The following is a 26,739-nucleotide window of genomic DNA, read 5'->3' on the forward strand; positions in this document are numbered from 1 at the left end:
GAAGCAAGTTGGAGAGGAAAAGGTTTATTCAGCTTACACTTCCATATTGCTGTTCATCCCCAGAGGAAGTCAGGACTGGAACTCAAGCAGGTCAGGAAGCAGGAGCTGATGCAGAGGCCATGGAGGGATGTTACTAACTGACTTGCTTCCCATGTCTTGCTCAGCCTGCTTTCTTATAGAACTCAGGTCTACCAGCCCAGGGATGCACCACCCACAATGGGCTGGGCCCTCCCATTGATCACTAGTTGAGAAAATGCCTTACAGCTGGATCTCATGGTTTCTTCAGCTGAGGCTCCTTTCCCTGTGATAACTGCAGCTTGTGTCAAGTTGACACAAAACCAGCCAGTACAATTGACAAGTGAGGCCTGCTTAGAGCTGAGATGGGAAGAAATAGTGTTTCCAGGGAGGAGAGGCTGATGAGCAGACTATTGGATTATCCAAGCTCCACTGTCAGCACAGAAACCATATCCATACAAGCAGCAGTATGAAGTCAACAGGTTATGATATATACTAGGTGTTGGTGTGTGTGCGTGTGTGTGTGTGTGTGTGTGTGTGTGTGTGTGTAACAATTACAGCTAAACAAAAAGAAACATGATTTCAAAACAGAACAAGGGAAAGTGAAAAAAAAAAGAGGGAGAGGAGGAGGAGGAGGGAGAGGAGGGAGAGGAGGAAGAGGAGGGAGAGGAGGGGAAGGAGGACATCCAGGCACAGATTCATCCTGAGCACTGCACTGTTAAGATAGTGAGTGATAAAGAGCAGAGGCCCTAGGCTGGGGGGAGGGGCTTCTGTTTGCATTTTGTGTTGTGTCTGGTTTTGTATTTCCTGAGAACCTAAGCAGAACCACCAGCACATAAAGGCCCAACTGCTGCAGAAGATGAAGAAAATGCATGTGGAAGTGTTGAGAAGATGGATCCTCAGAGCTCCAACCAAAGAGTCATCACTGATACTGTGCCAGATTTCTGAAGATTTATGGCATTTTAATAAAAGAAAAACTCATTAAAGAACAGAAAATAGAAAAACATTTTTACTAGTTTTAAAATCCTCAAGTTAACATTGCGTATGACACCAGCAGACTGTATTAAGGAAACAGAAGGATTCTGAAAACTCTGCCAGGCAGAAGTGGCTATAAACCAGATGGGCAGAGGGACCCAGCAGAGACCAGCAAATCCTGTGTCTCATCACATTCCACCAGAAGCTTCTAGATGAACCCACATGAACCTCCCTTCAACAATACCCCTGAGCAGCAGAGGGGGACACACACTTGGGAACACACACAGGGTAAGTGGTGTGGAGACTCAAGGAGCATTGGAATGCCCTGAGGACAAGCCTTCCGGGCTTTGGAATAGTGACCGGCTGGGCCAGCTGTGTTTGAGCGGCTCTCAGGGCTTGATTTAGAGAGTCCCTCCTTGAAGACACCAGGGAAGGAAGAATTTTAGTGAGAGATGTTAGACTAAGTCTCTGAGGGAGAGAAGCAGTGAAGATAATCATTTCAGGAAGGCCGGAGACAGACGCCCCGGTACAAGAATATTAAATTGAATTAAGAGACTAGTGAACTTTGGGCAAGATTCCACCCAGCTAAATTTAGGTCCACCATGTACTACAAACCTTTAATCCCAAAGATAAGAAGATCTCTGAGTTCAACACCAGCCTAGAACAGAGCAAGTTCTAGGTGAAGATAAACTTAAATCCAGTCTTGGTGGACACCTTTAATCCCAGACATGCAGATCTCTGAGTTCAAAGTCTATGAAGCAAGATCCAGGACAGCCAACTGTAGGCAGTGAAGGAATTGGAAAAGGGAAGGTAGTGATAATGTGATAGGACACGGGGGCACATGTTGCTCTCCTGCACGCAGCTGAACACCGCAGCTTCTGCCATGTGGCTCTGGCTTTAGAGTGAAACACAGAAGGGACTACTGTGACAACTGGTGCTGGTCAGCTGGAGCTAAGAACTTAGTGGTGATTAAAAAGACACCAGCATCTCCTAGATGAAATCTTCTGGGGAGTGTTTTCTAAGAGCACAAAGAAACTGTTCCAAAGATAACCAAGGTTGTACCTCATGCTGCATCTGGACTTGGTAAGAATTACCAAGTGGTACTGGTTTCGAAGGCATGAGGTTTGGCACTGTGAGAGGCCATGGAAGACCACTGATGAAGATGCAGCCTCAGCTGTGCTTAGCAGCCTGGGACTGAAGGGGTCATGCAAAGGATTTGCCACCATGAAGGGAGCCTATGAAAGAGGCTATTGGTGAAGTCTAGGTGCACTGGATTGGAGATGCCAGTACTATGGGCTGATAACCAAGAACACCAGTGGCAGTGGAGGGGATTAACCTGATGTTAGAGCGCTATCGAGGGCAGAGATGAAGTAGTAGAGCCAGCCCTTTGGGGAGCTGTGGATAATATGTGGATCAGATAATATGGAGGAGCAGAAGATATGTGGATCCCAGACACTGAAACAAAAAGCTGTAACACCGAAGTTGCCTGGCTGACTCCAAGATGTTTGAGATGACAGAGCTGTGGGCTATCTGCTGAGGGAAGCTGCTAACAGGGAGTAGGACAAGACCAGGCGAAAGAAGCTTGTTTTAGTCAACAAAGATAAAAACAACATTTTCTTCCATCACATTAAATGCAATTGTCTGTAAACTGGTAAAGACAGCAAAACATCAACTGTATTTTTTTAAAGGAGGAAAGGAATCGATGCATCTCTGAGCTGCCACGCATTACAATGTGTGTCTGGATGGTTTTGGAATAGAATGAAATAATAAAACTTGTTTCTATAATGCAATTAATATGGACACCTCTGTCTGCCATCTATCACTTCAGTGATCGAACACTCCGGAACATTGTAAAAAACAAGAAATAAGACAGAGAGCCCTGCATATTCAGAGTGAAGAAAAAGTCTCACCCCTGTTTAGGAATTTTTGGAAAAAATAATTTCATTTTCAGTACCATCAGAAAGAGACAGCTCCCTCTGCCTCATAAAACATTAGCAGAGCTATGTTATTTGCCACCTGAAATCAGAAAAAGCCAGAAGCTATGGGGGCCTCTTGACCTCACTTGAGTTCTATAGATACAGCATTTGTTTTCTAAAGCCTTCATCTAACTGTTCTCAGTGAGCCATTTTTAGAGTCTACTCCTGTATTAGTTAGGGTTTTCCTGCTGTGAACAAAGAGACACCAAGACCAAGGCAACTCTTTTAACGACAAACATTTAATTGGGGCTGGCTTACAGGTTCAGAGGTTCAGTCCATTCTCATCAAGGCAGGAAAATGGCAACATCCAAGTAGGCATGGTTCAGGAGGAGCTTGAGAATTCTTTATCTCCTTTCTGCTAGCCGACTGCTAGATTCCAGGGAACTAGGGTGAAGGTCTTAAAGCCCACACCCACAGTGACATGCTTAACAGGGCCACACCTTCTAATAGTGCCACCCTCTGGGCTGAGCATATATAAATCACAACATTCCACTCCCTGGCACCCATAGGCTTGTTCAAACACAGGAGTCTATGGGGGCCACCTCTAAACATAGCATTGGAAGGATGATTCACTCTTCTTCGCCTGCTTGCATTTACTTTCCATCCATCAGTTAGAATCTACTAGCCTTTTGGGACTGAGCAACTATTGGATCTTTGAACTTCCAATTCACAGCTGACCATTGTTATGAAGTTTGACTACATTAGGTAAGTCATCATAACAAATTCTCTTACTATCCCTAAGTTCTGTGACTCGAGAACCCTGAAAGGAAGACTTCCGTTAAATCAGACTGTGTGATATCATAAAGGAGTTTGGGTTCATGAAAAGACCATTCCAAGCGTTATGTACCAACTTCTACTCTGGAAAAATCGAAAGCACGTACCCTGTTTCTCTTTTAAATGATACATTTTTCGTGTAAATCATTTGTGAGTCTCTCCCAGGCATTATTCAGTTCATCTTATATATGTTTGCTGAGCACTTTACACTTGGTGCCTAGTGTTTTTTGGTAGCTTGTTTTCAATGGGGATATATCTGAGGACAGCCATCCACTTACACCCTACAACTAACACGGTATCAATGGACGACTCAGGATACACACACCAGTACCTCGCATCTGGAGAAAATGAGCTGCCGGAAATGCGTCAGGATTCCGAGAGCAGTTGGCCAATCAACTACCAGCTTCCTCAGTTGTTTTATTTTTATTGGGTTATATTGGTGTCAATCTACCATGCTCCGGAATGAGGCGGGTCTCTTGGCCAAATTTATCCAATTGGATATTTGACTGAGCGGAAGTAACTCTGGCTCTGAAGTCCTTCTATTCTATGGTCCCAGTCCTTGGCAACGCTGTGAGAGCGCTGCCGCGGGTACGGGAAGTGACGTGAGCTGAATGAGGGGCGCGAGGTTTCAAGATGGCGGTACCTGGGTGATTGACCGAGAGGCAGAGGTGAAGGCCCCTTCGCAGAAAGTATTCTGGACCGCACGCTAGTCGCCCTCGCCGTCCCGCTATCCTCTCAGTCATGTGAGTGCGTGTGGACTAGGTGCTCCGTTTCCCGCGACCCTCCCCGGGACCTGAGCCTTCTCAGAAACACAAGGCCCAGAGGCCGCGCTCTTCCTCCGCTCGGCCCGGGTAGCGGGAACCACGGGTTTCAGGGTTCCGGGGATGGCGGGGCGCTGCGTACGACGAGTCCTCGGCTGATTCCGCCCACTGGGTCAGATCCACCTGAATGCGCCGACCGGTGGTGGTGGGTTGACGTCTCGCCGCTCGAGTCAGTATCAACCGTCGCTATGGTTTCGGCAGTTGCGGTTGAGGCCTCCTTCTGTGGATCCGGACCAGTCGGGTTGCCCTTGTGCTGTCCGGGTTCCCATGGTCTTTTGACCTTGTTTCTCCCACCTTTTGTAGACGAAAGCACTGTGGCCTTGCAAAAATTCTGCTTGATTCGTACCTAGTTTGTTGTTAGTTGTGTGTGTGTGGTGAGGTGATGTCAACGTGAGTCTGAGTCTGGTTTTAAAAAAGAAACACTAAAGATACGATTAAAAATGTACCCATGCCTTTTTTTTTTCTAGTGCTCTATAATCAGTACCCTTCCCTTCCCCCCAAACTCCCGCCCCTTATGTTTCCTGATAAAGAAACATTTATAATGAAATAATCGACACCGATCAGCTCTGAAATACCTGAGAGACAGCAGGAAGCCGGGCAGTTGAACGCTTGATTTAAAAACATTAACTAAAACAACTTACAAAGTCTCAACCAAGGAGCCAAGGGAATTACAGTTATAGGATCTTAAATTTGCCTCGGGACCTTCCCTTGCCCAACCTAGATAGAAAGTAGATTTATTTAATAGGGTGGCCTGAATGCTGATGTCACACCCTTTCAATGGGACACATTTGTTCCGTTTTTACTATAGGCAAGGTTAAATTTTTGAAAGTTTCATTCTTTTGAAATGGAAGAGAACAAATGAGACTAAGGAAAGCCTTGCCTTGAAATATTTCCCTACAGTGACCACCTCTCTTAATTACCTTAAAACACACGCCAGGAGTCATGCTAGTAAGAAAAAAATATATACCGTAATGTTAAGTCTGAAGAGTTCTAATGCTTCATTTTTTCTTTGTTTTGCTTGAGAGTCATGAATCATTTGACTTAGTATTAAATCAAAATAAATATGTTTGAATGGATCGCAGTTTGCCATCTGGGGTGTTGAACAGTACACATCCAGGGAGAAAGTACAGAACATGTATTTGTCTTTAATCCAGATTCATATCCCCATTCCTGTTTCATTTCTGCTTATATGTAAGGGAAGGATGTCCTCATGGTTTACATCACATTGTTAGAACATTTTCTAAGTTGATTTTGGTTTATATTGATAGTCTCATATGGCTCCTTCTATATTCCAAGTGATGGCATTGTAAGTGCAAAGTACTAGTTGATTTTTTCTTTTATTCAGTAATAGTACTTTAAAATCCATAGGAAAGCATTACACTTTTGAGTATTTAATGATAGTGCCACTGCCTTGACTAGCAGAGATAATTCGCTTTTGTTTGATCAAAACAGGTAAAGACATATTTCTTGGATGTTTTATTCAAAGTTAAAGAGCACAATCTTACAAGTAGAAGATCAAAGGAGTGTTTCTTTCTAGAAATTGATGCAAATTCTTAAAAGGGAGGCATTTTACATATACTGAGTAACTGAATCTTTATATCTTTTTTTCTAGTCTTTTTAATAAAGAAGTAAATCATATAAATTGTCAACATGGGACGAAGATCAACATCCTCCACCAAGAGTGGGAAGTTTATGAACCCCACAGACCAAGCCCGTAAGTGCCATTAGTGTGGATGAAGGAGAAGAGTTGACCTAACAGGATACTCCATTGTGGCTCAGTTCAGCACTGGTGGAGTGGGTTGTGTGAAATAGAATTCTCTCATGATTAAAATTAGTTCATGGTTAGAATGTTGAGAATGTAAGTTACTTAACGTGCTTCTCTCAAACTTGAGTGGCTAACAGGAAAATTAACTCTTTTTGTGTTAGATATTTTTTTAAACAAATAAATTTTTAAGTGCATTGGTTGAGATTCTCTTTTCTTCCTTGTGGTTCAGTTATTTCTGGGAAAACAAAACATTGGCATTTTGGGTTAAGGAAACTCCATTTTCCTAGTGGGTCAAAGCCACCAGTGCTGTTACATGTCCATGTGCTCCAGAGGGAGCCTCAGAAGAAAGAACTGTGTTAGCCTTAGCAATGTTGATGGTGGAAGTTTGAGTTCTATAATCTCTTCCTCTCTCCTTAGGAAAGGAAGCCCGGAAAAGAGAGTTGAAAAAGGTATGCATTTAGAAGCATTCTGTGTATTGTTTTGAGATTTGTGAAATTTCTAATTATATGCCAGGAAGGATGCTTTATACTATACTATACTGCTGATGACAATCAGAACATTGGCTATGTTTAAGAACTTAAATAACTCTGGAGATTTGACTCATGGTGGCTTGTATGACATTGTCTATTGATCCTCTTTCCTCATGAGTTAAAAATGCTTTGGGGGCTAGACTGATGGCTCAGGAGTGAGCAGCACACGGTGCTCTTACAGAGGAGCTGAGTTCTTCCCCCAGCATCCATGTTGGGATTCACAACCATTTCTAATTCCCTCTCCCAGGAATCTAACACCCTCCGCTGATCTCCAGAAGAACCCATAAACACATCACACACACACACATACCGTTAAGTAAAATTACATTTTTAGAATGACTTTTCAAAGCAGTTCCTAAGCTGAGTGTGTTAGTTTGTGCCTATAATCCTAGAATTAGTATATTGAGATTGGGGCAAAAGAATCAGGAGTTGACAGCTAGCCTGGGGTACATAGACCCTGTCTTGAGAAAGTAATTATTTTTACTATTTACCAAAATGTAACTGCTCTGTAAAAAGCTACTGAGAGAATGCCAATAATTGTGTTGTTGGATATCTTTGTATGCCTAGTGAAGTATTAAGTTTTGGCAGAGTGGTCAACGCAGTGAACCTTTGGTATCACTTGTGATGCTTTGAGGGACCTTTCATGATCTCTCTTTTTAAAATTATTTAATTTATATGTGAGTACACTGTCGCTGTTTCCAGACACACTAGAAGAGAGCATCAGATCCCATTACAGATGCTTGTGAGCCACCATTTGGTTGCTGGGATTTGAATTCAGGACCTCTGGAAGCGCAGTCAGTGAGTGCTCTTAGCCACTGAGCCATATCCAGCCCCAACCCCCTTTTATGATCTTTTTTGGTTTGCTCTTATTTTACTGTTTGGCCTTAATCTTTCAAAATTTTCCCCGTCCAGCATAGTTTTTTTTTTTTTAATTTAATGTATCATCTTCCCCTATTTTAAGCAAGTTTTTCTGTGAAGTGGTCACTAACCATGTAACTGGGTTGAAAAAAATACTTAAAGCGCATCATTTTCACTAAAGTTTAAACATTATTGAGAAGAATAATTCTCATACCTGTTTCTGGAGGTTTAAACATGTGATAAGAAATAAAGGAGAAATTTGAAATCCTTGTTTGAGGCAAAGTGAAGGTAAAGTGTCCCAAACGTCCAGCTTCTTTCTCAGTAGTCTTCCTCACTCTTGTTTTCCTAGAACAAAAAACAGCGCATGATGGTCCGAGCTGCAGTTTTGAAAATGAAAGATCCCAAACAGATTATCCGGGACATGGAGAAACTGGATGAGATGGGTAAGAGTGTAGCAAGGGGTCAGACTTAACAAAGGCTGCCATGGTCTGTTGTACACCAAGGCAGGCAGCACAGCGCTAAGAAATTGGAACAACCTGGTGGCTGCCCTTGGGTGCCACTTTCATCTCAGTGCTATGGAAATGGAGAGGGAGAGCCCATATTCTAGAAAAGGGCACCGTCATTTAGATGTAGTTAGTGTAATCAGATAACAAAGACCTTGTGAGGCCAGCTCACTTTCGAATTTTTAAACTCAATGATATTTTCCCTTTATATTTATGTTAGTGGAATAAGAAAAGGCATACTCTAAAGAATTTTTGTTACTAGGAATGATGCAGTAATAGTATCAGCTAGATTTGTCTAAACCATCAAGTTAGTAGGAAGATTGGGGGAAGAATTTAATTCTGTTTGTGCTTCAATAAAAAGAAAAAAACCCTAAATCACTAGGGGCCTAGTTTTCATTCAAACTATTTAAAATAGAAAAGTATATCTTGGCTTCCATGATTGAGACATCCCTAAATAAAGCTGTCTCCAGGAGAAAATTAGAAAGCTCTTGAGGGCTGTGCTGTGTTCTCCAGCACAGTACTAGTGAACAGCTTGAGGTGTGAACTGGAAGGAATGTGTGCAGGTAGTGGCGTGGGAGACAAGGCCTTTGCCTGTTAGCACAGTTGTGGGAAGTTACCCTTGATTGACACTTCTGGTGGATGTGATGAGCGGGACTGGGAGGTTATTCCCTTAGGACTCAGAAATGAAGTGTGGGATCTGGATCTAGTCAGGAAGGAGGTTTTTATGATGGCTCTTCATTTACAGTTTCATAATCTGCTTTTCTCCTAGAGTTTAACCCAGTGCAACAGCCACAATTGAATGAGAAAGTACTGAAAGACAAGCGTAAAAAGCTGCGTGAAACCTTTGAGCGAATTCTACGGCTTTACGAAAAAGAAAACCCAGATATTTACAAAGAACTGAGAAAGCTGGAAGTGGAGTATGAACAGAAGAGAGCTCAGCTGAGCCAGTACTTCGATGCCGTCAAGGTGAGCTGTCCTTGAGAGAGGCCGGGATGTTTGCCCAGATGTCCTTAGCAGGATCACGGATAATTAATCAATGTATTTTTCACAGTATATTTGTGAATTTGTGAAAAAAATATATGTATATTTACTAAGAATATTTGTTTTTTAGAACAATCTGTTGATAATAGAAACAACACATGGTAAGAATTAGTCTGAGTGTGAGGTAGACGTGCTGGTGAATACCCTTGATCCTGTACTGGGATAGGAGACTGTTCAGGAGCATGGATGAGGCTCAAACCAATGTTGCTTCTTTTGCTGTTACTGCTCATGGAGGTACACCTCGAGACAGGCAAACACTGACCGCCTGGTACGGTGCTAGGAGTTAGTCAAGGACTGGGCTATCTCCACTGTTTTTATAGTTTGTTGTAAATTTTCCTTTACCATGGCAGAAGATCAAAAACCCAAATGAAGTGGTGTTTTTGTAAAATAGATGATGTGTTTCCACCAACACAAAGCAGACTTCAAGAAAGGTGGGTGAGTTTTAGAGGACATATATTGTGAGTTGATGTGTGTTACTGTCTCAGGGAGTAGTCCTGCTACTCTGAACAGTTGGGTTTCTTTAAAACTGCAACTGTTTTAAATCATCTTCAAAAAGAATCAGCTGATGATAGGGATTATAGGAAAAAGTATTTGAATTCTTAAGAAAATAATTTTTCCTTTTTAATTTTCAAGTGTAGGCTTGAGGCTTTCAGCCTTTTTTCATGGTCTTAGTGTTAGTTGGAAAATTCAGAGACATGAGTTGTAGGAGTTGAGTTTGGATCAGAGCTGTACAGCCGGGTCTCTGTGTTTCAGAACGCTCAGCACGTGGAAGTAGAGAGCATCCCCTTGCCAGACATGCCGCATGCCCCTTCCAACATCTTGATCCAGGACATTCCTCTTCCTGGTGCCCAGCCACCCTCCATCCTGAAGAAAACGTCAGCATATGGGTAAGGGAGCCTTCTAGAAAGGCAGGGTAAGCTGACGTTCCGCGGCCAGTACTGCAGAAACACACGGTGCCATGGCTGTGATTAGACATGACAGGACAGCCTTGAAAATGCTTTCTAAGGAGAATCCAAAGTTATCACTGTGTACTGTGGAGTAGCTGACACTGTGCTTTCCTTCACAGGCCTCCAACTCGAGCAGTTTCCATTCTTCCTCTCCTGGGACATGGTGTTCCACGTCTGCCCCCTGGCAGAAAACCTCCTGGCCCTCCCCCTGGCCCTCCTCCTCCTCAGGTTCTGCAGATGTACGGCCGTAAAGTGGGCTTTGCTCTTGATCTTCCCCCTCGGAGGCGAGATGATGACATGCTGTACAGTCCGGAGCTCGGTATGAAGGGGCAGGGAGTTTTCCTCTGGGGTCCTTCTCAGTGTGGTTTCCATGTTGGCCCTATTTAACATGTTCACCACATGGAGAACATAGGAAGCTTGTGTGGATACTGTGCACTTCCTGCTCTGTATCCCCATGGCTAATTCATCAGATCTGCCTGATGAAAGTACCCTGCTTCGATAGAGATGTTGCTACAGCTCCTGTAAAACAGGTGCGTGAGGCTCTACGCAATTGTTTCTAAGAAAGAAGTGTTTGCATTTCTTACAAAAATCATAATTCATGATGGCTGGCATTGCCTACAGAATTATTTTTTACAAGTTATGTTGAGCTAAAATAGCATGAAGGCCAACCATGCCATGTGTTCCTTTTGTCATCAGCTCAGCGGGGTCATGATGATGACATGTCCAGCACCAGTGAAGACGACGGCTATCCTGAGGACATGGATCAGGATAAGCACGATGACAGTACTGAGGACAGTGACACTGACAGATCTGATGCGGAGAGTGATGGGGATGAGTTTGGGCACCGTGACGACAGTGAGCGTGACAACGCTGAGGAGAAGAAGTCAGGTGTGTGCAGGTTGACGTGCTGGGGTGCAGATTAACACAGCTGAGGCCAGTGCAGAAATCCTGGCTTTCTTACTGTGGCTTATTACCATTAGAGAGGGAGAGATCCCGTGCGTGCGAGCGTGCGAGACCATAGATGTGACAGTCACAGTTGGTTTTCTCAGTCCACTGCGTATGTTTTGGGAATTAGGTTTGGTGGTATCTTTACCTCCTGAGCCAGCTCACCTGCTCAGGACCAGCTTTTAATCCTGGTTTGGTTTGGCTTGGTTTTGAGACAGGTATCAGTCACTGTTAATTAGGCTGGCCTCAAACTCACAGTTATCCTCCTGCCTCAGCCTCCCACGTTGTGGAGTTAAAATATAAGCCACCATACCTGGCCATTGTCTTGATAGTTTGGAAGGTTTTGATGTATGATTCTTACAGACGTTTGTGAGGAAATAAAACATGTTTCTAAAGTTATGCAAGAGATTCCACTTTGAGGCAAACAGCACTTAGCTCCAGGAAATTGCTAGCGTGTTCTGTTGTGAGCATGCGATATGAATGGAAGAATATCCATGTTCTTAAAATAAGCCTATTTAAATATCTACACTGGACACTTTAGATTTTCTATTATTCATGGTGTCCTTCATAAACTAGGGTGATCTTTGTAATTCATACATACTTTTGATTATATTTATAAATATATATGCATATATATTACACTAAAATGTATAATTACATAGTTTGTATATGTATAAAGGTGTGTTTTATACATGTATGTACTATATTTGTATTCATAATCATATGCCTATTTTGTTCTTTTAAAACGTTCATTAGCCTTGGTGACATGAAAAGCACCTACCTGTTCAGCACACTGACTGCATGTAAAAGAAACCATTCTTCATGGGTCAGCGATGATGCACCTTTCAGAAAGATTTTGTGTGTGTGGTGCTGGGGAGTCAATCTAAAACTTGATGTATGCTAAATACATTGGGTTCTGCTGTGTCCCCAGTTGTGTGCACACCGTATGTTATGTTTTTTCACAAAAATTTTAAGCACTGTGTTTGGGTACTAAGCAGTGCAAAGCACACACTGAGTGTGTCAAAACCTAGTAGCTGCCGGCTTCTTAGGGGACTGTAGCTGTGGTCTCCAAGGTGGGATCTATATACTGTATTTTGGATTTATAAGATCAGCAGATCCCTATCCTACTTTATCCTTTTAAAAATTGTGTGTGTTTGTACCACAACCAGTCTGCCTACAAGATACTAGATTCCTCAGAGCTAGATTGTTCCTTCATCATGATTATAGATGAGAAGCTTATCAAAAAAGCCTGCAACCTGTCTTTATTCTGTGGCTGCCGGGGGGGGGGGGGGGGGGGGGCTGGAACACGGTCTCCTGGTTAGCATAGGACTTACTGTGTAAACCAGCCTGGCCTTGAACTGACTGAAATCTACCTGCTTCTTCCTACTGAGCATTGTGATAAAGGCCTGTACGTTCATCAGTGTGCATGTACCTCAAGTGGCTGTCCCACCATACATCTCAGCTAATACTGCTTTCACCATATCCAAGCATTTCTCTGGGCAGTAAAAGTTCAAGATAAACTAGAGCTTGGCCCACATTCCTTTTCTTAAGGGAAAAATGGCTAACACCAGATCACAAGTGCAGTGTCTGACAATACCTGGTTGGAAGGCTATCAGGGTATAAAGTCTTTCTAGTTCTGGCTTACTGAAGGATTTTGTGGTGGAAGTGGTGTTGGGGATTAATCATAATCTTTAAGCACCTGTTAGGGTATTACTAAGATTTTTCCACCTTTTATGGGCCCTTTGTCATAACTAGATTACTAATTTTCTGGTATAAACCATTGGATACTGGTGCACCTTGCTAGCTTATGATGGATTTTCTTAACACTGCTGGACTCAGATATCTTATATTTATGTTGGTTAATAGGGTATGCTGGGTTCATGAGCTGGTCAGCTTTCATCTTTTCTGTGACTTAATGGATGAATTGTTAGAGAAAATTGTTGCTTTAAGACACACTGTTTCAGCTTTTATGTTTGGCACTTAAAATCAAATTCTCCAATTCAGTTTATATATTTCTTAAGTATCCTAACATTTTCAAAACATAAATATAAATGTAGTATATTTTATATGCCACCAATTAGCAAGGCATTGATTAATATGTCTCTACGTTTGTCTTCTGTCAAATAATGGGTTAGTCATTGATAGTATTTTAGCTTCTGCTTTATAGTGACCGTTTTTACAACATTTTGATGATTCTTTTCCATTTCATCCTTCCTTGACTGTTTAGGTCTGAGTGTCCGATTTGCTGATATGCCTGGGAAATCAAGGAAGAAGAAGAAGAACATGAAGGAGCTGACTCCACTTCAAGCCATGATGCTTCGAATGGCAGGTTAGAAGCAAGGAGGAATGAATCTCTAACACTTGCATAAGGAAGACTTCCTTAGCACACAGCCTTCCATTTATAGTCAGCAGCTCGGGAATAAGCCATGAATCTTCATTCTGTGAAACTTTCGGTGTGGAGCCATATGGTAGGGTGCCCAGAGTTAGGGTGCTAGTGCTGTTGAAAGAACTAGTTCTGGGAGAGGCTGTGCAGCATCTGTAGTAGAGCTGGTGTCTGGAGGACGACTTGTGGGAGTCAGGTGTTCTGTGACTACTGATGGGTCCCGGGAATTGAGCTGTGGTTGTCTGACTCACTAGCAAGCCACCTTGCAGCCCTGAATGCTATTTAATTCTAAGTCTGTCTTGTTCTGACAGCCTGGCCCATTATACTGCTATACTAGTGACAGATGAACAGAATACTACTTGGTTGTTGTATATTCTTCAGGAGGAAGAGTTGGATTGTTGGCTTTTAAGAAGACATTTTTGTTTTCTTTTTTTTTTAAACAACCTCATCTTTGGAGACTTGAGAAATTGCCTCCTAGTAGTGTTGGTGGGAGATTTTCTTTTTTAAAGATTTTATACAGTGTACATATAAGTACACTGTAGCTGTCTTCAGACACACCAGAAGAGGGCATCAGGCCTCATTACAGATGGTTGTGAATCACCATGTGGTTGCTGGGATTTGAACTCAGGACCTCCGGAAGAGCAGTCAGTGCTCTTAACCACTGAGCCTTCTCTCCAGCCCCATTTTCTTCTTTTATACATTTACTTTTTTGGGAGACAGGGTTTATCTGTAACCCTGGCTGTCCTGGAACTTACTCTGTAGACAAAGCTGACTGTGAAAGTCAGAAGTCATTCTGCTCCTATGTCCCAAGTGCTGGATTAAGGCATGTTCCACCACACCCAGCTCTAGTATACTCTTGGCCAGTGCTGTTCTTCCAGCTGTAAAACAGAAATCAGCTATCTTACTTTTTTTTTTTTTTCAGGTCAGGAAATCCCCGAAGAAGGACGGGAAGTGGAGGAATTTTCAGAGGAGGAGGATGACGACGATTCTGATGATTCTGAAGCAGAAAAGCAATCTCAGAAGCAGCATAAAGAAGATTCCCACTCTGATGGCACGTCTGCTGCCTCCTCACAGCAGCAGGCTCCTCCACAGTCTGTTCCTGCTTCTCAGATACAAGCACCTCCCATGCCAGGACCACCACCTCTTGGACCACCACCTGCCCCACCCCTGCGGCCTCCTGGACCACCTACAGGCCTTCCTCCTGGGCCACCTCCAGGTAAGCACCCCATAGTGAGGAGTAAGTGCTTGGTTTTAGCCAAGCCAGAGTGAAGTCATTCCTTCAGAAGAGCATGTGTTATCAGTACTGATGTTTTCTGTTGAAGCTTCTCAATGTGGGGATGAAACCTTTATATTGTGTGAGCACTGTAGCTTGGAGTTCTTATAGTCACCTCTTTTTAAGGGTCTTTTATTTCTGATTTTTGTAAGCTGAACACTTGAACATAATTGTACTTTCTTTAGTACTTTATTGTGACAGACTAGCCCAGTTCTGCATTGGTGTTGCTTAATACCATCTTAACTATTACAGCTGGGACCTAAATGGATCAATCTATAACAAATCTGATACCCTTTTTATAGAGCTCAAATATGTGTTGAATGGATTTATTTAAATGTAGTCTCCTGAATAAAATGATTATGGGAGTTGCTTTTATACCAGTTATTTGACTGACATTGTTTATTCTCCTTTCAGGGGCTCCTCCATTCCTGAGACCACCGGGAATGCCAGGAATCCGAGGGCCTTTACCACGACTTTTACCTCCAGGACCTCCACCAGGCCGACCTCCTGGCCCTCCCCCAGGCCCACCTCCAGGTCTGCCTCCTGGGCCCCCTCCTCGAGGACCGCCACCAAGGCTACCTCCTCCTGCACCTCCAGGTAAAGTTTTTCAGTTTCTGTGGCAATAGCTAGCTGTGGCCTGTGTGCTCTAGGGGACTCAGAACATCTTGCGGTGCGTCTGCATGAAAGTGTGCTCTTTAGCCTTTACATTGCTTTCCACTCTTCAAGCCATCAACAGTGAGAGGGTTCTGTCTGAGAAGACTTGCTGAGGCACAGTTGTGCCCCATGAATCTACACACTTACCATCTTCAAGTTAAATCAGAAGGGAGGTTCCCTCCTCTCTGACTGTTGCCCACATTAGTCCTATAACTGTCAAAATGGGCGTTTGGTATGGTCAGGTTCTATTCAGTATGGTGAACCAGTGAATCTGAAGATTGCCCTTTGAAACACCACAGCTGAGGCTTTTTCTCTGTCTTGGTGGTATGTGGAGTTTAGGTAATCAGTTTAGATTTGATGCAGTTTGGTACTTTATATTATATACTTTAAGTGGCTTTTGAAGAAACTACAATCTGATGTGGGATATATACATGTTGAAGCTGTCAGAAGTTTGTAAACTCTGAAAAGACCAGTCATAGTCTCTGTCCATTTCCAGTTAATGAGCAGGACAAAATCATTCCCTGTGCCCTTTGTGATGGTGGTAGAAACTAACTAGTACTCAGGGATGGACCACCCTTGACCTTAATAAGACACACTAGACAGCCAGGGTATCGACCTGGAACTTCCACATAGAAAATTGTGTCGGCCACCCAGTTGGCATTGTGTGTGCTGTTACATTTTTCAACTAGGACAGTATTTGGAAGAAGAAAACCTTGTGAGTTCAGTAATCACACTAAAGGTGAATGTAACTCCACAGTATCATGTTTCTTCCTATCAGAATATCTTCCTGCCTTTCACATAGCAGGCTGCGTGAGTTCAACTTAACTCCTGTAAATAACTTGCTTAAAAAAATTTTAGCCTATGTTTAACATCCTTAGTGGCAGTTAAGTGTCATTAATTCTTACACTCATTCTCTGCCTCTTCCTTTAGGTATCCCTCCTCCTCGTCCTGGCATGATGCGCCCACCCCTGGTGCCTCCTCTTGGACCTGCCCCACCTGGCCTTTTCCCACCAGCTCCCTTGCCCAACCCAGGGGTGTTAAGTGCCCCACCCAGCCTCATTCAGCGACCGAAGGCGGATGACGCAAGTGCAGCCACCATTGAGAAGAAAGCCACAGCGACCATCAGTGCCAAGCCCCAGATCACTAATCCCAAGGCTGAGGTCACACGGTTTGTGCCCACTGCACTGAGGGTGCGGCGAGAGAACAAGGGGGCTACTGCTGTTCCCCAAAGAAGGTTGGAGGATGACTCTGCTGTGCCCGTTGCCAAAGCAGCCCCCAGATCTGGTCCTTCAGTCCCTGTCTCAGTACAAACTAAGGACGATGTTTATGAAGCATTTATGAAAGAGATGGAAGGGCTGCTGTGACAGATTCTCCTGCCAGGACAGGCTTCTGTTCAGCGGACTGGTTTGTGGAACAAGAGGCTCTTGTTAACCTTAGAGTGAGGAGCAACGTCCACTGGCAGGTATTTTCCAAGTCCAGTTCCAGGAGCCTCCTGTTTGCCTGCTGGGATCCCCCACACAAGGTGTTTCCTTACAATAGACCAGGACGGGAGCCACTGCAGCTGACCCTGTTCCTTGGCCCCACCGTCCCCTCCCTCTCCTCCCCTATTTTGGGAATTCTGTCAGCGAGGTCTTAGTTACTTGTTTTGACTCGTGTGCCTTGGGCACTGGAGTAGAGAATTCTGGAGGAAAAAAGTTTATTTCATCTTAACTTTTGTGTTCTGAGTTATTTTTAGTATTTTCCTGTAAATATTTTATAATATTTTCCTTGTAGTGAAATGGATGACAATATCATTTCCTAATTCAAAGCAGGATATGTGAGAAGAAAATATGCAATTCTGGGATTAAAGTTATTTCCCACAAGCTAAACTCTGAGTGTTTCTTGGAGAAATAAAATGTTCCACACCAAGATACCGTCTGTGTCCATGGTGATGTGTAGCAGTTCATCTGGCCGGTGGGCAGAAACATGTAGAGTTGGTTGTCAGGAACTGCCATTTTTCATGTGGAATGAGAATGGATTTTATTAGAAATGTAAGAGGTAACTTTGACATCTAAAGGGATAAAGAGGAAGAATTTCTTCCAGAAATTCAGAGGTATGCAGTGTCCACTTTGACTGCTCAGATGGGGGTCTCCAAAGAACATTTAGAGCTGTGGAGGTGATTTGTGTGAGAAAGTTCTCAAAGCTCATATACTTGGACATGTTTTTCCCACTTGGTGGTGCTATTTGGGGAAGCTTGAGTGTCTGTCTGTCTGTCTGTCAGATGAAGTATGTCCTGGCTTTGAGATTTTAAAAGACTCCCTTCTCCAGTTCCTCTCTGTGCTCGGTTTCAAGATGCTGATTCAGCTTGCTGTGGCTGCTGTGACACGTTCCGTCATTTGTGCATTGTGTTTGTTATACAAGGCCACTGCATCATGCACAGCCTAGAGCATTAAGGATGTGCTGAAAGGTGCTGTGGCATGCCAAGGCTAATGTTTTCTCAGAGTTCTCTCGGATGGATTTCAGATTTTGTATGTCTGGTTCTGTTCTGACAGATTAAGACATCCTTAAAAAACACCATACTATTTGGTTTGGAGTTTAAATTATCCATTTGATCATTTTCATACAAAGGAGATAACTACATTATCCAACTGGCATCTGTAGTACATTCTGCATAAACAGAATTGCTCTGCACAATTTGTTCTGAGTCTTATTATTTTATTATTCTTGATTGAATTTATATTCTTGGGAGAGCTCTCTGCTACTGAAAAATGCTTTTGATTATCAAAACATTCCCAAATGTGTTGCTAGTTTTAGGTGACAATTGTAGTCATAAAGGCTAACATTGAATATATCAATTCCATCTGAAGGAAAGGAGGGTGATAGCCAACAAATCTGACTGTTTTCTTGTCACAATCATAATTGTGGTTTTACCAGTGTTCTTACGTCACCACTGTAGTAGATGCAGGTCTTTGCTTGGATAAGTGGATTAGATGGGGATCACAGGCTCACCCCACCAGTCATTGAACACCTTTCTACAGGGGAAATTCAGTGTTCTCGCTTACATTACCAGCCTTGACCTGGAGATGCAAATTCTAGCCAACGCAGAAACAGCAGGTCCAAGGAAGGATCGAATCTACTTCCATCTTGGTGAGCCAATGGATTAGGAATTTTTTGATGTTACTCAAGAGTAGCGTGGTCAGTGGTGTCCTAGTTTGCTTTCCATTGCTGGGGTAAACACCAAGGCCAAAAGCAACTTGAAGAAGAGATTTATTTGTCCTGTAGCTCACAGTCCATCCTGCAGGGAAGATAGGACAGGCACTGAAGCCACAGAGGGGTGCTGCTTACTGGCCTTTACAGTTCATATAAAGACTCCCGAGTCTTGCCAGTTCCCTCAGCTTCCTTAGTCTCTGAGCTTCCTTCAGCTCTTCCTGTCTCTTCAAGCCACAGAATCCCACCTGATAGCTTTGAATGACCTTAAAATTCAGGTGGCTGGAACAATCTGAACCTTTGGTGGTTTGAATTACAACCGCTCTCATAGGTTCTGGTATTTAAAATCCTTGGCCTTTGGTTGGCCAAAGTGTTTCTGGGAAGGATTAGGTGTGAACTTGCTGGAGATGTGTCACTCTGGGTTTTGAAGCCTCACCCATGCCAGGCCCAATCTTTCTGCCTCCTTTGTTTATCAGACATAAGCTCTCAGCCATTGAGCCACCATGGTTCATTCAGTGTAAGCAAGCCCCAATTAAATGCTTTAAGTTGCCTTGGTCATGATATTTCAGCAATGGAAGAAGTAACTGGGACAGGACCAAAGTCAGATTCTCTCAAATTTACGCACTTAATCACCATAGCATTTGGCCTTGTCTCTGCTGGATTTGTGGAGTCAGGGTTTAGCATGCCCGTCAGTGCCAACTATGGCACGGGCTAAACCTTTTTCCAGAAACAACTCAACAGACCAGTTCTCTGGGATGCAATGTCAGAACTGGCTCTGTAGAGAAACAAATCCTGCCCACACTGTACCGCGTCCCACTGAACTGCTATTCTCTGTGGGTGTCAGTGTACTAATAAAACCAAGCACTAAAAATCTATCCAAAGTCTAACTTCAGGCCATATTTTTAAAAATGTATGAAACATTAGCCCTTTAAATTAACCTCAAGAACTTTATCAAGGACCACAGGTTGGTGGTCCTTCTGATCTTGCAGAATGTTTTCTGCCAATTGTCAACAGCTCTCAGAAGAGCAGCATTTGAAAGTATTCTAAGGATTTCAGGAGCAACAAACAGTAGCAAGGTTGGGTGGAAATAGGGCAGTTCTCTTTTATCTTGCTCTTTCAATACCAGGGAATCTGAGAAAGACAGATGGGTTTGGTCTCATCTTTATGATGTTGGTAAGCATCTTCCAGATGCTTCACATCTTTAGTAAACTAGACTCAATATCAAAACCAGCACTTGAAAACCAGATGTTTGAGTCTGAACTCATGGACGGGGTGACTGCATATGTATTGGCTCTAAGTGATATCACAAGTTCTAACAGGTGAATCTTAGGGGTCTCCTGTGCAGCCCTGTCCTCGTCAGCTCTTAGTACCTGTGATAACCCACAGGCGAACTGTAACACAGGCCCTGCTTTGCCATGGTCACCCCTTTTGTATGGTCACTGGGGAAGAGACTCACAAGGTCCTTTCCACTCTTCCTCCTCCCCAGGACTTACAGCTACTGCCCCCAATGGGACAGCTTCCAGTGTTGCTGTATGCTTTTATAAGGAACCCCAATTAAACTCACCGTTCACCAAGCTACACTAGGATGGTCACGTTTCTGATCCTGTCAACAGCGCCCCACAGGGTTAGTCAGTATTCCCATCTTACCTCGTGTTTACCTAGACTTAAGTCACAAGGGCAAACCCTCAGTCCTTGTAGATGGTATTTTTAGCTGTAAGCACCTAATGCTAATACATGGTACTAAAATATCTTAGTCTTCCAAACATGTATTATGAAAAGTTTACCTCCTGAAATTGCCCATGCCACTGGAAGTCGGGTCTCAGAGGGAGCAACCTGCCTCTTTACCAAACCTTTGTACTCTTTCAAGATGAACACCAAGAATTCCAATGTCAAAACAAGCAGTAGAGAACCAAACACTTGCAGACACCAATTTGTAATATATTATTTATTTGTCCTTTTCTTGTCTTCAGAAACCATTAAAAAAAAAAAGTGGGTTTCAGGACAGTGGAACCTAGCTGGCCTCGTTCACTGCTGGTGGCATAGGTATCATACCAATACCGGGGTACTGACTCCGGAGGGCGCGCGGGGGGGGGGGGGGGGGACCCAGAGTAAAACCTACCCTGGGTTGTTTTGTGGATCCCGTGGACAGAATGACTGTTACAGAGCAGCCAGGCGAAGAATCCCATTTCAAAGGCCCTGGTGTTCATCTCTCTCCGAGTTAACTCACAAGACCCTTCCCTTCCTTACCACCACACAACTCTACAGTTGAGAAAAGAAACCAGATTCCAGGAAAGTTAACAGCCATCCCTAAAAGTCGGGTTTGGTTTTAAGTAAAATCAGGCCGATTTCCAGAATTAATGAAGAAGAGACCGTTAAGCTAAAACTCGAAGGGAAGTGTGTGTGTGTGTGTGTATATATATATATATATATATATATATATATGGTCTAATGTAGCTGAGGAATGGCCTGAAACTCGCCATATACCTACGAATGTCGTTCTACTTCCCAAATGCAGGGACTGGGCTGGGGGGTGCACCACCAAGATAATCATTTTAAGAGCTTCTAAACATACACTACTTAAGGCTGAGGGCCCTGCTGTTATGCAACACCATCCAGGGAGCAAACTTCATGACTCAACTTCTGTATTGCACAAGTTACTTCGTTTTAAAGAATCGTGAGCACAAGCGTGCGAGGTGAAGATGGCTGGCATTCAGATCACGAACACGTAACCATCTACCAGCTTAAAATACTACCTTAAACAACTAGCAGCCACCAAGGATCCTAAGTTCATGTCTTTTCCAAACCTTTCTAAGTATGACCAGCGAGGCAACTTCTTGTTCACAGCTCGAAACACCTCCCCTACCACTTTTCCCTGAGAAGAACTGGGGAGTTAGGCAAAGTCGGCTCCCAGCACCGGCTCGGTTCTTCTGCCCACTGTGATACAAGGGTATCTCCCAACCCACCTGCTGGGTTCCTCCAGCTCGCACATGGCCACGCGGGCGGCCTGCGTCCCACTTAAGTTTGGGACTCGTCCCCACCCAACACCCCGTCAGTCCCGTGACTACACAGCTCTCTGGATTACAGGCTTTTCACCAACTTTATTGGCTGCGGACCGAGGCGGGCTCAACACCCGGCGGATTCACTTGCTCTTCACCTTCTGGCTCTCCGTCTTCTTGGGCAGCAGCACGGCCTGGATATTGGGCAGGACGCCGCCCTGCGCGATGGTCACACGGCCCAGCAGCTTGTTGAGCTCCTCGTCGTTGCGGATGGCCAGCTGCAGGTGGCGAGGGATGATGCGCGTCTTCTTGTTGTCCCGCGCCGCGTTGCCCGCCAGCTCCAGGATCTCGGCCGTCAAGTACTCGAGCACCGCCGCCAGGTACACGGGCGCTCCCGCGCCCACGCGCTCCGCGTAGTTGCCCTTTCGCAGCAGCCGGTGAACGCGGCCCACGGGGAACTGCAGGCCGGCGCGCGACGAGCGCGACTTGGCCTTGGCTCGCACCTTACCCCCCTGCTTGCCTCGCCCGGACATGCTCGACCCCGCGCCTGAAGCTCCAACACCGGCTCGCTCAGTTCCGGGACGCCGCGCGCCACCCCGGAACTACCTGGTCAAACTACAGCCGCTGCGGCCCGTGACAGGCAGGTGCCGCTCCCAATCAGCTCACGCATGCAAAGCCCCGCCCTGCGAGATGCTTCCCAATCAAAAGCCCGAATTTCTAGTCCTAATTTACATAGTTCACGGGCATTCTAAATCCTGTTGGAATTGGCGGCCTGGCTGTGGAATTAAGTGAGTGGTTCTCATCTGTAAACCCATCACTAGGGTAGACCAGACAGGATTGCCCGGAGGTTAACGTCAGCTGTAGCTATTACAAGATCCAGACCAGCCTAATAAGAAGGAAGGTACGGAGGGAGGGCAGGGAAAAAGTTAAGCAAAGCCATACTTGGTTCAAGTCATCAATCCCTGCTCTTGGAGGAACTGAACTAGGATTACAATGCAAAGATAGCTTGGGCTACATTGTGAGTTATAGACCAAGCTAGGAAGTGAGACCTTATCTCAAAAAATTAAAAGTTATGATGTTGACATTTCTTCGAGGCTCCGCCCTACAGTTACCTGGCAACAGCCAGGTGTGCCTGACTCACTATAAAAGGGGTCTCCTTGCCTCCCTTCTCACTCTTCTCTTGCTCTTAACCATCTGTCCCTTCTCTCCCTATTCCCCTATCCCCCTCTCTCCATATATTCATGGCCAGCCTCTTCTGCCTTCCCCCACCCCAGTCTCTCTCTCCCTCCCTCCCTGTCTTTCTGCCTTTCTGTATCTACTATCCCCTCAACGCCCCACCCATGCCCTAAATAATCTGTATTCTATACTATCGACCTGTGGTTTGTACCTCAGAGGGAAGGGATAGCCCACAAAGGCACCCCACAGCCCTGCACCATACACCCCTGACTTCTTTTTCTTTTTTTATAAAACACAACAGTAGGCTGAGTGTGGTGTTCACTGCCTACAAAGCCAGCTGATGCAGGAGGATGGAGAACTTGAATTGAGCCCTGGCTAAGAGAAAAGCTACCTGGAAACAATCCAAAACAAAACTCCAGGAGAAGAGCACCTCTGTCCTATCATACCGTAATACTGTACTCATGCAAATTAGTCTCCAATGTGTGGGAGTAGGACGACACATCAAAATCGATAATTAAATGACTCCAGGGTCTGTGCTTGTGAGTGTCCCAGTCCTGCCGTTCAACTATAGATCACTGCACAAATTCTGCCCACCAAGAACAAAGCACATCACCCTTTCCTTTCTTTACACACCCATCTGGAGCGCTGACTGCAAAAAAGAGACTTTGTGAATTTTCTGCTTGTTTTTGTTTTCTTGAGACTTTCTTTGTGTAGCCCTGGAACTCATATGTAGACCAGGCTGGCCTTGAACTCAGAGATCCATCTGCCTTCCTAATGCTGGGCTTAAAGTTGTTTGCAACCACCAGCCTGGGACAAAAGCTGGTTCTTTTGCCTGCCCTACCTGTACCACTGGTCCGTGGACACTGTTGCTGCTCACAGGGACAGTCCCTTCCTTCTCAGGGACTCACAGACTAGGCACGAATGGTGTCTGTATGGATGGCATAGACTAATCCCCTAGGTCAAACATTAACATTACTGGGCTCTAGGGCTACATATGAGCCAGAGAAGACCCAGTGGATTCCAGAGGTGAGGACCCTTTGCCTCTGCTTGCCTGCTCCATCAAGACTTTAGATCACTGTGGGCTCAGACACTGGAGGAGGAATGCCTCAGCTTGTTCTTATATAGTCAGATTATAGGCACTCGGCACTTGAAACAAAATAAAGATTTTTTTTCTCCCACTGGGTCACTCAGGTACTTCAGTTTACCACATTTCTGAAATTACACAACTAGGTGATGGCAAACGCTGATTAAATGTCATGTAGTTTTTGTATCTATTTAATTAAAAGATCATAAATTTACCCTCTCAGTCTAATTGCCATTTGATTTCATTGAAATAACCTTCACTGAAGCAAGTGTAGTGGGGTCTGACTGATCTTGGTATAAAGGTGTGGACAGGAGGGTCAAGGTTGCCCTTAGCTACAGAGAGTCCCCACCAGCCTGAGCTACATAGGATTCTGTCCCAAGATACAAAATATTAAACACACAAAGAGAAACCAACCCATTTACTTCTATCTGTGAACATCTTTATTGCCTAGCATAGTGTTGAGCTGACCAGGAGCGGGGGTCTCCCATACACCCCTTTGGATCTTAGAAAAATATTGCCACCATCAACGAGGTTATCTTGGAGCCAACTTCCTCAAAGTCTTGGCTTTACCACCTAACAGCTGACTCTCCTACACTATATAATGTTCCTAAGTATTCCATAGGTTATCTATATTAAGTCAATGTGTATGGAAACCTCTGGTGCAGATTTAGGAAAGAACCTTCTAGAATGACTCTGTAAACCATCTTAAATGTGTGTTTATATCACGGAAAGCTCTCTTCCATTGCTCTCTCTTTCTCTCTCTCTACATATATATATATCGTTTTTTGTTTGCTTGACACATGGTTACACAACTTTGAAAGAGCATTCTGGCTACAGCTTTGTCCCTCACTGTGGTAAGAATTCTGAAGAGCAAAGGATTTAAAATCATGACATGAAATCTAATGATTCAGGCTTTTCCTCCCTCCAGCTATCCTAGAGATCAACTAATCTCTAAGAGAAGGAACAAGGGAAATTCTGTCTGAGTCATGGAACTAATGAAAATTGTAAAGTTCTATAACTTAAAAGCATATATAAATATAAAACCTTAGGAGAGATTTCCTGCTGGAAAGGTTTATCTTTAAGACTACAGACCAACAATTTACTAAAACACCTAATCCTCAACATGCTCAGTTTTACCTGGGAAAGTATTGTGAACCCTCCGTTAAGTCCTGCTGTCTTTAAAAATGAATCAAACAAAATATATTCATATAGTTTTATTCCAAAATGCTCTTTAAAATCTGTACATGTATCTCTCTTTAAAAAAAAAATATAAAGTTGCAAGGGGGAAAAAGGGGGTGACTGGATAAAAAACAAATGACAATATAAAACGCAAAAAAAAAAAAAAATGAAATAAACTTCAGGACAGTCCTGTTATTCAGAGCAGTGCTTCTGACTTCAGCTACCTTACAAGTCATTTGAACGAGGAAGAGGGGAAATGTATTTTAGATTGTCTACCCTAGGCTGGCCTCCAGCCAATGGCAATCCTCCTGCCTCGGCCTCCACAGAGCCTTAATTACTGATGTAAGTCACCAGGTCTCTTTTAACACAAGCAGTCAGAACCTTGGATCTAAATGACAAGTTACAATAGTTCATCTAAGGAACTATAGGAACAGTTGGCTGAAAAGCAAATACCAATGTGTTTGCAAGGCAGGAGAGGCAGAAAAATCCATACACTGCACCAACAGTTGAAACCAAACAGGAAGCGAAGTGGGAAGTAAAATAATTTTCTTACCGTGCTCACAAAAGAAAGGCACTAAAACACTTCTCTCATCCCCTCAAGACTCACACCCAAAATGTAAACTGCTTTGGTGTAAGAACAAGCATGCTGCTTAGAAAATACCGAATCAGCGCTACACTGTTTTTATTTGAGCAAAAAAGAAAATAGTTACCTTATATTTTTTTAAACTTTCCAATCTGCTAGTGTTTCAGAAAATTGGAGAGGGAACTCAAAAGGGCTTTTTTTTCTGGGTCTTGGTAGCCAGGAGAGTACAAAGAGCCAGGGGGTGGAGCCTAGAGCTCCACCCACTCCTTCCTGGTTTCAATCAGGTCCGCTCCCAGGAAATATAAGCTCTTGCTTGGAGGCAGGTCAGCGTAGATTTCTCTTGTTTCTGTATCTTCATATCTGCAGAGATGTCGGGACGCGGGAAAGGCGGCAAAGGTCTGGGGAAAGGCGGCGCCAAGCGCCACCGCAAGGTCCTCCGCGACAACATCCAGGGCATTACCAAGCCCGCAATCCGCCGTTTGGCTCGTCGTGGCGGCGTCAAGCGCATCTCGGGTCTCATCTACGAGGAGACTCGCGGCGTCCTCAAGGTTTTCCTTGAAAACGTGATCCGCGATGCCGTCACGTACACCGAGCACGCCAAGCGCAAGACGGTCACGGCTATGGACGTGGTTTACGCGCTCAAGCGCCAGGGCCGCACTCTCTACGGCTTCGGCGGCTGAGCGGTCCCGGTCCTGCGCCTAAGTCTTGGCCCTTGGTCTGCTTCCCCACCCACAAAGGCCCTTTTAAGGGCCCCCAAAACACCAAAAAGGAGCTGCGGATACTTGCACTAAGGTTTAGCGCGCCAAATGTATTTAATTTGCATGCTTTGTCTCGTATGCAAATTAAGCTTCCTGGTTTGGCTTTCTCATTGGATGGCCGGCGTTCTGACTCCGCCCATATAGTGGGACTTCCTCAGAATGCTTGCTGTGTGTGACTGTCTGGGAGGGTCCCACTATGTAATAAGGTGCAACCTCTGCAGGATGCTTTTCAAGGGAGGAAAGTTGAATACTCGCGTTCCTATAGAGACGTGGTGGACCTGAAAGAAAACTGGAATTTTGGAACCCTATAATAAATT

At 44.2% G+C, this 26,739-nt stretch overlaps 3 protein-coding genes across 3 annotated transcripts; 2 read left to right on the forward strand and 1 right to left on the reverse strand.

Moving 5' to 3' along the window:
- The first annotated feature begins 4,346 nt into the window (after positions 1–4,346).
- On the forward strand, positions 4,347–17,370 carry WBP11 (WW domain binding protein 11). Its single transcript, XM_080914865.1, has 12 exons — positions 4,347–4,483; positions 6,174–6,275; positions 6,744–6,775; positions 8,064–8,157; positions 8,987–9,183; positions 10,012–10,145; positions 10,325–10,524; positions 10,902–11,093; positions 13,378–13,479; positions 14,456–14,749; positions 15,221–15,403; positions 16,391–17,370. The coding sequence occupies exons 2-12, from the start codon at positions 6,212–6,214 to the stop codon at positions 16,822–16,824; spliced, it is 1,926 nt and encodes a 641-aa protein (XP_080770991.1). The 5' UTR covers positions 4,347–4,483; positions 6,174–6,211; the 3' UTR covers positions 16,825–17,370.
- A 4,354-nt stretch (positions 17,371–21,724) lies between these two features.
- H2AJ (H2A.J histone) lies at positions 21,725–22,425 on the reverse strand. The gene has a single exon (XM_080914570.1). It carries the CDS (start codon positions 22,173–22,175, stop codon positions 21,786–21,788), a length of 390 nt encoding a protein of 129 aa, XP_080770696.1. The 5' UTR covers positions 22,176–22,425; the 3' UTR covers positions 21,725–21,785.
- A 3,595-nt stretch (positions 22,426–26,020) lies between these two features.
- LOC308419138 (histone H4) lies at positions 26,021–26,462 on the forward strand. Its single transcript, XM_080914726.1, has one exon. It carries the CDS (start codon positions 26,033–26,035, stop codon positions 26,342–26,344), a length of 312 nt encoding a protein of 103 aa, XP_080770852.1. The 5' UTR covers positions 26,021–26,032; the 3' UTR covers positions 26,345–26,462.
- Positions 26,463–26,739: the final 277 nt, after the last annotated feature.

Source organism: Micromys minutus (assembly GCF_963924665.1).
Source record: "Micromys minutus genome assembly, chromosome: 3".
Taxonomy (NCBI): Eukaryota; Metazoa; Chordata; class Mammalia; order Rodentia; family Muridae; genus Micromys; species Micromys minutus.